This window comes from Haliaeetus leucocephalus, unplaced genomic scaffold (genome assembly GCF_000737465.1).
Source record: "Haliaeetus leucocephalus isolate CR32 unplaced genomic scaffold, Haliaeetus_leucocephalus-4.0 Scaffold2, whole genome shotgun sequence".
Taxonomy (NCBI): domain Eukaryota; kingdom Metazoa; phylum Chordata; class Aves; order Accipitriformes; family Accipitridae; genus Haliaeetus; species Haliaeetus leucocephalus.
The window spans coordinates 15,689,878-15,702,729 of record NW_010972438.1 but is presented as its reverse complement, the minus strand read 5'-3'; the positions used below and the strand labels follow the sequence as shown (position 1 = coordinate 15,702,729).

Below are 12,852 nucleotides of genomic sequence, written 5' to 3'. Positions count from 1 at the left end.
ATCTTTTCTGTTGCCTCCTAAAAATGATTGATATGATTATGTAAGTACAGGAGTGACATATGCTAATGCAACAATGAGATGTTATTCTAGTCATAATTTGAATGAAAGTCCCATAGTCATTCACTATAACATTAAACAATAGTATTAAAGTGTTCCTACGGTCATTACAGAAACAGATGAAAAATACCCATATGTTTGTTTTTTTTTTTCCCTTGAATCAGGCTGTTAAAGCTCCTGAACATGAAATTAAAGATGAATCTGAACAGCCATTTACATGTTTATAGGATTAAAATCCCACCTAAACCATGTGTTTATCATGACCACACACTCTACTGCGTAGCATCTGTTGTCATGAGCACAGATTTAATAGCAGCATACTTCTGTAAAATTAAAAAAGTATATTGTTTGTAATATATACTGTATAACTCAATAACTGTTACTTATGAACAAGTGTGTTTTAAAACAAAGCAAAATAATGCAGTATTTCTGTGAGAAAACTAATTAAGTTTTAACTAGAAACACACAGCATTGTTTTTAAACAAGTTGAATTGCTTTTAATGTTGGTGCTGTGCTTAAATCATCCTCAAATCACGGAGAAATTTCTCCCATTCTGTAGGATAATGGGAAGATATTTTCTTTAAATATTTTTGTTCCTCTAGTGTAGTCTTATCCTGTAAGTATCTTCAGAGTTCCATGCTGCTTGTCATTCATTTTGTTCCCTCAAACACTTTGCAACCTTTGCAACTGTCTGAAGAAAGAAGGGAAAAATGGGTCTGAAAATTAGAGATTTCTGAAGGCTATTAGGAGGTTTATGACCATTCTTTGTTGTTGAAACAAGTTGTGTAGCGGTGTCACTGGCCACCAGCTAATAGCAGCATGGTTGTAAGCCAGGAAAAGGAAAATAGTTCAGTGCAAGTGAACAATAAATGGTGGTATTTGGGATCCTCAGTCTGAACAGCCTAACATGACTGTGTCCCCTCTACGGCTGTCTGGCCCACCCTCGGTCCTGTACAAAATATGCTGCATTCAACACATTTCTTTACGATTGGGTGTGTCTGGGGCTATGTAAATGGCTGCTTATTAGTAGGGAAACCTCAGGTCTGTTTTCAGTTTATATCCTGTCCAAAACTTAACATCAGTGGACAAGGAAATGGATTCTCTCTCCTGCATGGAAATACAGACTAAGCTGTTTAACAGTAATATTGATTTCCTTTAATAGCAGAGGTTATAGTCAAATAGTAGAGAGTAAACAACTTAAAGGTTAGGTTTGCTTAGCTGGACAAGACACATCTCTTGCATGTTTGAAATTGAATTACCTTAGCTTTGCCGGTTATGGATCCAGCTATGTTAGGAAAGGAAAGTTGCAGCCAGCAGCATCTCAGAGACAAGATGTTAAGCCTACCACATACAGATTTTGCACCTTATGATTCAGGTAGTTGTAGTGAAGCAATGACCTGCATTAAGAAGGGAAATAAGTGACTAAGTGTGTGATTTTCAAGTTGGCCAGTAAACTGGTCTTCTTCCTTCAGGAGATACAGGAGCCTCATGACTACAGCAGCCAGGAATCAAAAAAGGGTCTAGCTCTGCCTTGCTACTGCTCTGCCTGTTTTCATCAATATGGGAGATGCTCCGAAATCCCTAAGGGGACAGACTGCAGAGGCCCTGCGACAAAGCCACCTGCTGCAGCGACTAATAACCACCTTCTCTCTGTCCCTTTCTTACTGCTTGTCCCAACATCCCTGCCCTTTCCCCCATCTTGCAACATTTCCCTCCTTTCCAGGGAAGTTTGTCCCTCTCCCTTACTGATACTTTGCCACCCAAGAGGTTCAGAGGCTGGAAGATGAAAGGAAGAGAAAGAAGCACATGGTGCGGAAAGAGGGCAGTGCACCAAGGGTAGTGTCAGCTCAATCCCTACTCTGCTACTGCCCTGAGTATATCTTCTAATTATTCCTCCTTACAGGAGAAAGTAATACTTGTAATAAGAAAAAGAGCTGACCTTTTTGAAATTAGGTTCGTTGGTTCGTTTTTTTTTTTAAACGTAGTCTGTGGAAGAAATTATTATGATCAAAATATAATATAACTGTATGAAAATGTTTATATATACAAGCAAAAGGAAGAGATTCAAACTGGAAAATAAAACCAGGTTTGAATGTAGTGTGCTGGCTCTTTTAGAACAGGTGTTGTAGCCTGCACTTAGCTTTAGGCATCACATTTCACCCCGTTCGGGATGCATTTCTCTGCAGGATCACTATTTGCCCATTAAAGAGAGAGAAAGACCCTCCTGCAGAGGATGATTCAGATCACCGAAGCCAAGCTCCTGCTCTGAATTATCCTTGAATAGTCTGTGGCTCTGCATGTACTCTGTTCAAAGTTGGGGCTGATTACCCTTCAATGTAGGAACCTGAGTTACATGCATAAAGGCAGCTGGTGTGACTGCCCTCCAAGAGTTGTATTACAGTCCTGTTATGATGCTTTCCGTATTCTAGGCTATCTTAAGAAATTAGAAAGAACTGGTTCTCTGTGGGAAGAGTCATTTAGCCACCAGACACACGTTAAAAGTGTGCTTTCTTATCATGCCTTCATAAGCACAACTTTAGCAAATATGATTATGAATGCAGTAGTACTTGAATTCCAAGTCTTCCTATTTCATTCCGCAATAATAAATTAATTTTCAACAGATAAATACTTGCACTTTTGAGCAAATATTTACTATTTCCAAGTAAAACATGAAGCTGGGGGTTTTTTCCCAAATCAATTTGTATATTTGTGCGGATGCTTTTATATCAGCTGATACAGAAATAGGTTAGAAAGAAACAGATAAAGTGTGTGCAACATGAGAAAAGTCTTGTGTAATGCTCTGACTCAAAATGCAGAGTTTCTTGCAGATTTACTCTCTATTCTTATTTTTAGTTCATTAACAAAACAGTTTGGCATGACTAGATTTTCTTCCTCCTTTCTCTGCCCCTTCAAAGTATTAAGTGTCTTCCTTCCTCACCTTCCCCACAAAGTGAAGAAGCAGTTTGTGTTCAGGTCTGTTTTAAGTCTCTGAACCTGCACATCAAATAAACCAAACTAGTTCCTCGGTGCATGAAAGATGGAGGAGAAATTGTTAATAAAGCTCTTATTGACTCAAAGTGGCTTCAACGTAACAGGAACCCAAACAGTTTATTCCATTTTATATATGGAGACATATGCAAGGCTTTTTCTGTGCTGTCACTATCCAATGATGGTGATGATACTGGTGTAAAGGAAAAAGGTTCAAATCAAAAGATTTACATTACTTAACACAAAAAGAGCTTTACCATTTAAACATGAAACTTTCTCCATAAATATTAAACATAGACATTCTTTTGTTTGTTAAACCAGCAAGAAAGTTCAATAAAACCCCTTACTCTGTCCCTGAGAGTTGGCTCCCATACTGCCAGTGACACAAATGACGGCCTAAGCCAGCAGGTGTTCAGAAATGCTTATTGTAATATAAACTTTAGAGACTCACAGTGGAGCTCACTTAAAAGACAAGACCATTTTCATTACTTTGTCAGCAACTTTCCTTATTTCCCACTGCAGTCATGGAAGCTGTTCAGCATTGCTAGAGTTTTTTCTCCCTTGCAACTGAATCTTGGCATACGCAGGGAAACATTTTGGTAGAATATTTCAGTATTTGAAAGGCTTTGTTCTCACTGTGTATATGCACCTTTTGTTTTCTGTGAATGTTCAGCTCCTGAGACTTACTGGCATGAACATTCACTGAAAATGAATTTCAGAGAAGTATGCGCATGTCACCATGGAAACTGAAAGCTGAACTCAAACAGAAGACCTGCTGCTGGGATGATTGTGTGCTTTATCCAGTTTGGGCATGGAAGCAGTGAAGCAGTGCCATGTGAATTATCTGAATAGTCACAGAGCAACTGCAGTGGTTGTGACTGGCAGAAACTTCTTTGCCATTGATCTGGTGAGGGTAAGAATACCTCATGACTGTGAAATGATCTTAAATTACAGCAGCTGAAAGAAGTATAATTTGCTTGTGCACATTCTATTAATAGAAAAGAAAGCTAAACTGGACATATTTTTTTTTTGCCCTTAATTATTTGCTCGACTCGATCTCTGTCTTCAATCCTCTCTCTTCACTTGTTGATAAGTTAATCCTTTGCCTGTGACCTCACAAGTCAATGACTGGTGAGGACACGCACTTGGCTTTACAACTTCAAGATTATGTTTGAGAATTGTGAAAGGGAAAACATTCATTTACTGCTGGTGGAAGGTAAAATTTTCTTTTTAATTTATATCTAGTATGGTGGATGAGAAGCTAGCTGTTCCACTTTGCAAGATATTATTATGCACTATGGAAACAAAAGCTGCAGTGAGCCAAAATTTTCATCTTTTTGTGGGTGACATCTTTTTTAGGTGACAGTCACATGTTCTGTGGACGTCATCATAAGGTTAGACACTTCACAAAGATCTGTAATAGATAAACAGACTGTAGATTTGTAAGAATATTCGCTATTTGGTAAACGGAACAAGTGTAATTAGTTGATATCTACCATATAATTCCTGAAGTAGGAAAGTTTTTTTGACTTAACATAATATATTGCTTTTTGCAGTTCCATTAATTCATAATTTCTATCAATCCATGCATATACTGCATTCCCCAGGTCTAGCAAAATTTTCTGTAAGTGTAGGACTTAATTCCTACAAACCTTTGTAGTTTTTGACTTTTTTTGTCAGAGAAGCCATATAGTAATTTACTCGGCATCATAGTTCTGTAGTGGAAACTTCCTTATGTCTTGAAGTGCTTTCTGTTTTCATTCCAGCTAGGTGAAGTGATAGGAAAAGCTCCCAAATTTTTATTTACTTCTCCCTGCCCCCCCGCACACCCTCCCCTTCTTTGGGGAAGCAATAGCCTATACTGTGCGGCCCTTACGCCACCTCAGAGAAGTGGGTGAAAGAAGAAATAAAATGGGAAATGTGCCCACCTTTCATGAAATTGGCACCTCTAAGCCTGGCTGTATGGTACATGCTTTCTCACAGGCTTCAGTATTTACCAGGGGGGCCACAAAAAAGGGGCTGTCACAGAAGGTCTTGGAGTCAGGCACGCCATAGGTACAACAGAAGAGTGATTATTCCCTTCTCATCAAAAAAGAGAAATTCATCATTTGGCATCCAATTAATTGTTACAACACTTTCTACCCTTCAGGTCCTTTTCTGAGCTAGTTTTAAAGACACAATACATAGAAGTTTCAGATTGCACAAAATCCAAATACTGCTAATTCCTTGGAATGAAATTAATTTTTTTTTCTATTCTTTAGGGTTTGATTTATTCGTAACTGTTTTGAGAAATTCATGCAGTACAGTTTTGCTGTTATTGTCTGCTAAAGGTTTTCCCTCCTTTCCTTTTATTGGCCCCATTTCTCCCACACACAAATCCACAAAGCCACAGATGCTCAATTACAATGATGTCAGTCTTGCTACATGCTCCAGCTGTTTGGTAGGTACATTTATAAAGTTGAGCCTTTTACATTATGCCATAAATGTATATTTCATGTATAAACATAAAGCTAACATACTGCAGATCACTCTAAGTGTAATTTTAATGGAGATTCAGTAAGTTTAAAAAATACTGAAAAGTGTTTAATCTTTCCGTTGGCAACATTTTTATAGTAATTTTTCCAAATTTTTTTTTCTGAAGCTAGGTTTGAATATTCCCTGCCCCCTCCGCTATTTCATCTTCTGTGATCTTTGGAAAAAGCAAGGAGTTATTTTAGTAAGACAATATGTATTTTAAATAAAGATGTCTGAGGAAAAATAGTATGTTTCTCTCCACATCGTCTTGGTGCTCAAACCCTCACTTAACGTTCTGTACATTTACCAGCATACCACATTGAAAAACACCTAATTCCTGGAATTGCCATTTTTCGATGATATTCGATATGGCAGATATTCTGTTGATACCATGTACAAATTCTGACAGATTGTTTTAAAAAATTTTCAAGAATCGGGTATAAGCCATAAAGCCTTTCTTTGTGTTGTGTCCTGAATTTCAAAGAAAAGGCTAAACAGTGCCTACTTGGCTCTGCCTCCTCCCCCTTTTCTCTTTGGTACGTGCTTAGGAGTTTGGCTCATTGTAACTCTGTGGATCATTGAATAGTGCCCACAGGATCCTTCCCTGGTCTCCCCTGGGTGCTTTCCTTCTTACAAGTAATGTCTTTATTTCTCACTCTCCTTTTGAGTTTCCTACTTTGTCTTAATTTGAATGTGGTGCTGAGTTATCACCATATTTGTACCATATAGTCGTCATTATTCTAAAATAAATCTCCTCGCTTAGGAAGATTTTGAGGCTTAATCTCTGTTTTGTTGGCTCAGTAATAAAACGACTCCCAAGAGGACAGATGAAAGCTGAGATCTTTCCCAGTAGTTCATGTTGCTTCAAGCAAGAGCCAGAGCGAATAAAGGCCCTAATGTGATTGTAGAGGCTAAAGTTTGGGACCGAGAGTTATCACTACATGGCTGCAGAAGAACCTTTGTTATTTTTTGCAGATCGGTTTCATGTGTACTTAAAAATTCCAGATCATAAATACATAGCTAGGTATTCATAACAGAGCAGATTCAGGATTGAAATCTGAAAAAGAAAAAAATGTGATAAACTCCTTGGTAATTCACTTGTGTCTCAGTCTTCGCTTTAATGTGTCAGCAGTATAAGCCTATCCATTCTGCTTCACTTGTGAAACTTTCAGGTTCATGTACATCTCAGAATGGACAACCATATTCTGTGAACTGAGGGAAACATTGTCCAAAGCCCTCTACTTCTACAAGGTGTGGAGATATAGTATGATATATAAAGTCAATGATATTTGTGACTATAATACAGGTGCTGTTGACAAGTTCAAAAAGCCCTAACAAAACCTGTTGCTCAGAAATACAGATGATGTCACCATTATTTGATTTCTTTTTAATTTGCAGGTCTTTTGTTATCCAGCAAATCCCAAGCAGCAATCTCTTCATGGTGGTAGTAGATAATGAATGCTTCTGTGATTCTGTCCCACCAATTACCATGGCACCTATAGAAATAAGGTATATCCTTTTATTTGCAAAGTTGTCAGAAGGAGATTCAAGATCCAAATGTTGAAAAATTTCTTATTATGTAAAACTTGCAACATGACTTAAGAATGCATTGTTACCAATTATAAAGTGCTGGGTCTGTTTGAAACTAAGCCAGCTGAGAATGCATTCTTACTTATTTTCAAGGAGAATTCACTTTTTTTTTTTTTTTTTGAACAGCCAGTACAAATTAAGCAAACACACTTATGTGCATCTTTAAATATGATAAGGTCATGGTCACCTTTAGATAGCTGAACACCTTTCAAATTAGGCCCTAAGTATGTGATTTCCTTATAAGAATGGAGCTCCTGATATTGGAACTTATAAAACTTACAATATAGATAACTTTTTATTTTAGGGTTGGACTGGAATACTGAAAATATTTCAGAATCCTGCTTTCCAAAAAATATAAAAATGTAGTAAAATAAATATATCACTTGATTTTTAGTTGTCCCACATTTTATTTTGTGCTCCTCTGTAGTTCAGGATTTGTTTTCTCACAGAAGTTGGAATTTATCAAAAGTAGCCTGCAGTGTGCTTTTATTGCAGACTTATTATGGAAAGACAGGTCAGCAGTGTAAGTGCAAATGATACTCTCTAAACTACAGATCACTGAGGAGAAAGCAGTAGAATTACTGTCTACCTTTTTTTCTGTTGACCACACGTATCACCTTGGGTTTCTTATGGAGGGGAAGGAAGGAGCTGAAAGATTTTCATTATATTCATTTCCAAACACTCACATAAAACTGCAATGCTCAGACTATCTCTCCTTAACTACCTTGTACATAATGAATCCCTTAAATGTGAACGTTTAAAATCTCAGAAGATAAGACGACGCCCAGAATCTTGTCATGGATTTCACCCTGAAGTAAGTTTCTATCTACTTTTCCTTTCTTTTGGAGTATGGTAGATGTTTTATTTCTTAAAAAAAAAAAATAAAATAGGAAAAGTATCTTCTAAGTTGAAACATCAGGAAATATCCTGAACACTCAGAACACAGTAGTAAGGGAAGTGAGTGACACTGTAAGTGCTGCAGATCTTTTCAGCACCCTTGTAGACAATGTCTCGACTTGCTGCTTTTGTAGACTGTTTTGTATCATATAAGAGAACGTGGTAGGATGTGAGCACAAACTGGCAGCCAGGAATATCTGAGAACCTACTCTGGCTCAAGCACTGACCACAAGACTCCTCATTAGATATGGTTGGGAACTTTGTGCTGTTAATGTTTTTTTCATTAACTACTTTCAGAATCTCAACTGTCGTGCTATAGTTTACACATAAATATATCGCTTGATTTTTACTTGCCACACTTTTTATTTTGTGCTCCTTTATAGTTCAGGATTTGTTTTCTCACATAAGTTGGAATTTATCAAAATTAGTCTGCACTGTGCTATTATGTTTACACATAATATTGCTTGGGGGGGTCACTACACATATTTACTACTCTGTGTTCTGCATAGTACTCTTATTTGTATAGGGCCATGGAGATCTGATAGAGACCGGGATGTGATTACAGTGGCTTGTACAGCATATGTTCATAGACATCCATTTTACTCTGGAGTAACTTTATTTCATGCCTTCGAAGGTGTAATGCAATGTAGAATGAGATCTAAAATATGGCATGGAGGGGACTGTGTAATGCTTGTTGATCATGCTCACCTTCAGTCTACAGTCTAAACTTGTTCAAATGAAAATGTGTACCTGTATTACTTCCTGAGTGTATTTAGTTCATGGGTTTTGTTGCTTGTACCAATCCTCTTCTGCCTCTGTAGTTTAGTAATTAATCATGTATCATAATTGAGTGTAATGGCTTGTTTTTATTTTCCTTTTTTTTTTCTTTAGGAAAATGCAAGAGAATGTGGTGGTGTCTCAGGCCTTAGTGCTAAACCTCCTCTTCTTCTTCTTCCTCTGCTGTTGGCGATTTTCTCAAGGTGACATTGACTGATGTGTTCAATTGGCATGCTAATACATGGATAAACTGTGAACTGGGAAATGGTGCAACATAGAGGACATGAAATATAGTCAGAGCGTCAGCATTTCATGATTTTAAACTGTTGGTGATGTAAATTCTTAAAGATATGTTGAAAAAAGATTTATCTTTTTACTTTGCAAGTCATGCAGATGTGAATTTGGCATATGGTAGTCATGATTCATCAGAAAAGGACTTGGTAGATAGAGGTGACCATTGCTTTGTCCCATTGAAAACAATTTAAAACTGTGTACTTTTTTCAATAAAGTATATTAAAATCACAGTTTCGGAGTGTATTTTAAGTATGATAATATATTTGTTCCATTAATTAATGATGAGAAGAGAATAAAATACATGGAAGATGTTTTATTATGCTTTTAGCCTATTTCTGAAAAAAATCAGAGAAGAAAATGTGGAGTTAGCTTTTATAATAAGGCAGAATAGCTTTTATTAACAAGTCAAGGGAACACATGTGCATGTATGGAGCTGAGCAGGTAATACGCTGTGCTGATTTATAGTGAAGGTTTTGTTTCTGGAAATAGCTATAAAACATCTCAGCCACATTTAGAAAGTGAGCCAAAGCCTGATTAAAGCCTTTTCCCTAACTTGGGTAAGCTTTAGATCAAATTGGTTGATTTGGTTGCAGATGGCAAAAATAAATACTTTTCATTTGTTACAATTTGTGGGGAAGATATGTAAAATAACCTATATAAAAGGATGATACTGTTCTGTCAATGTTCTGCCCTATAGACGTCACGCCAGCTAGGAGAAGCTTGTTATGAGGAAAATCGTAAGCAGAGAAAGTTTGAATTACAACACATCTGCATCAGCAGAACTCATTATGGTTTTCACTGAGAATTCATTGAGGCTCACCCTCAGTGGGCAAAGATCAAGACCAATATTTTTTTATTCTAGACCTTACATTCTTCTTTGTAAGGGAAATGAGAAGATAAAGAAAATAAGATTTCTGAGTCTTTCAAAATCCTGTAGAAAGAGGGATATTTATCCTACCTCTAGTATAATGAGTATATTCCTCTTGTAATTGGTAGTAATGTCCCTGTTGTGGATATGTTTGCTGAAGATCTTGATCTTTGAAGTACGTTAATCTCTCAGTTTATCTTTGGAGTTTTATATGAAGTAGAACGCTATCAAGAGAGTAACGTGACCTTCTAACAATATCATACATTAGATGCAAAATAAAATGCCACTGTTCTAAATCTGGTGCTTGAAAATGGCAGTTTCCTGATTGGGAGTGAGTATGCTTTTAGCATTAGATAAACGCTAAGCAGATTTGCTGTGTATCTTAGGCGAGAATAGGGACCTAAGCCACTGAGAGGGGCTTTGTTTTAAGCAATACTATCCAGCTTCTAAGAGGAAGAAGTAGTAAAGTAAAATTTCCACTTCAATGCTTTAACGGGTTCAAATGCACTGGTACTTCCTGTGGTACTGAAACCATGCAGATCTTTGTCTGGACTCATAATTTTCTTTTCCTCACCTTTTTTTGGTTAGGAGTGTTTTGCTACAGACTTGTCTGTCCTTCCCTGTTGGTCTCAAAATCAGTCACTATGGGAATAATTTTCCAGCTGACATTCAGTCAATCTGTTGTCCTAGCGACATGCTCTGTTTACTAAGCTAATTGGGAATTCAGAGCATTTTCTACACTTGGACCAACACAGATATCCTGCAGTTCTTTGCTTGGTTTTAGTCTGAGCACCATTCCCCCTTACCCTCCATCATTCTCCCCAAAATTAATCTCAATACTTAATTTATAAAGTATTTTAGTTTCTGATTTTTCTTCTGTGTTTCCGGAATGCACACCACTACAGCCTCATATTGTCCGATGCTGTTCTTTCTCAATGCAAGTTAAATGGCAATGTTAAATGTTTATAAACCAACACAGTCTAGGTGATTTTTCCTTGTTAGTAGAAAGCAAAAAGAAAAATCTTTCTCATTAGAGCCCTTGAAAAGCTCTGCATACAAATGCTTATCCTGTCTGATGTATAAATCATCATTGGTCTTACAAAGAAAAGAAATACATTAAAGAAGAAAATTTATTTCTACTGAACCAAGATGAAAATGCCTAATAATAATTCATTGTTAATTTTAGAAAGAGGTGGACAGTTCTGTAATTAGAAAGGAGCCAGGGAGTAACAAGAGAGATTAAAATATGACAGTCTAAATTAATATTGTGAAAGAGATTAAAATATGGGTATGCAAATGAATATTGCTCAGAGAAATGTGACAGTTCATTTTCACACATTAAGACAAAGTTAAAAAGGCAGAATGTATTGCTGTACACAAACAAGTTACTATGTAAAACAGGATAATCCAAGTAGGTTGCTAAGTGCAAAAACATTTGTTATGAGTTGCCATTTCTTTGCTAAGAAGACATCTTTTTAATTTTGTATTTATTCCTTTAGAAGTTTCTGATGCAGTGTGAATTCAGGTTCATAAAGCCAGTAGTTTAGGAGAAATGGAGATGTTGCCTTGGGTTCACATTTACGGATCTTTGCCTATACAGGTCCTCGTATTAGATTGGGTATGTTCAGTCACTGACATTCGTGTTGCTTTTTCTGAATTTCAAACATCAGTCGTGAGTGCATGAAACAGATCAACAGTAGGCCAGTGATAATGCTGTGAGATATCTGTTTATTTGAACTAATTGGCTGCATCTTTGCTAGTAAAGTGAGTGTGTCTGGAAACATTTCTTGGCACTGAGGCCAGCTGGCTCAGAGTGGCGTGTGTATACTTATGCAAGTAAGGTCTCGTGGTCTCCAAAACGGAGTAGCTGCAGTACGAACAGCCGATGTCCAAACTCAGAACCGATGATTATGAGTTTTATGGGACAAAGCTAGCTGACACAGGCCGAAAGCATGCCAAGGGCTGTTTGAAACAGTTTTACAGAAAAGCTGATCTCATTCTAATGCATAGGAATGTTCCTGACTGTTAAGTTTACCAGTCTGTATGTCATCATTAGCTCTGAAACACTTAGAAGGCACGAAGGTACCATGAAGTGGGTCTGTGCTGTCATATCACAACCTGTGGCAGGTCATAGAAGGTGGAATTAAATTTTTGTGACCTCTCTAATCCTAAGTGCTACTCCTCTCAAATCCTAAAAATATCATGCAAGGTCTGATCCAAAGTCCAATGTAGTCAATGCCAAAACACAGATGTATACGTATGCATACATACAGCTGCATATATGTAAACTATATGCATTTTTAATAAACGGGAAATTCAGACATCAGCTATATTTTTTATCTCCCTGAATCTGAGGTCAAATCCAAGGAGAACCAGGACAACTGTACAATCACTTTCTACACAGCAAGAGGCATAGCTGGAAGTTTCAGCTTCTGCAGGGCTTAGATTTTTTTTTTCTTTTTTACTCTCTTTGTTAATGGCATTGATTTTCAACTTATTAGCCCCAGCTGCCTCATCTTCCTTTAATCTTGACACAGCAAAGACTGTCTGGGGGCTCAGGACCAGCCATGGACACACGATTTCCTAATGGCTTTGTGTGGGAAAACTGTCTGCCCATAACTGTCAGTGCTGCAAACACTCCTTTAAAATCCTGTAAGCCAGAGAGCCTCAGGCAGGTTTCTGCAGCTGTGCTATCTCCTCTCATTGTTTTTGTGACACTGAGACTGCCTGACCCACTGCATTTTGCTGCCAGGGCCAGTTCTGCAATATATATGCTAGGCAAAACAGGTGGTTGCCTAGGGCAAGAAGATATTAAAAGCAGCAGTGATTGTTTCACTGCCTAAATGGCTTCAAGAGACTGTTTCAGT

At 37.4% G+C, this 12,852-nt stretch overlaps 1 protein-coding gene across 1 annotated transcript in view; it reads left to right on the top strand.

The window, feature by feature from the left end:
- CACNA2D3 (calcium channel, voltage-dependent, alpha 2/delta subunit 3) overlaps positions 1 to 9,347 on the top strand; it is a 476,027-nt gene extending 466,680 nt beyond the window's left edge. Inside the window, exons 36-38 of the mRNA XM_010572633.1 lie at positions 6,958 to 7,070; positions 7,881 to 7,963; positions 8,938 to 9,347. Of these exons, the coding sequence (XP_010570935.1) occupies positions 6,958 to 7,070; positions 7,881 to 7,963; positions 8,938 to 9,030 (289 nt within the window). The 3' untranslated portion in view covers positions 9,031 to 9,347. The remainder of the gene's footprint in view (positions 1 to 6,957; positions 7,071 to 7,880; positions 7,964 to 8,937) is intronic.
- Positions 9,348 to 12,852: the final 3,505 nt, after the last annotated feature.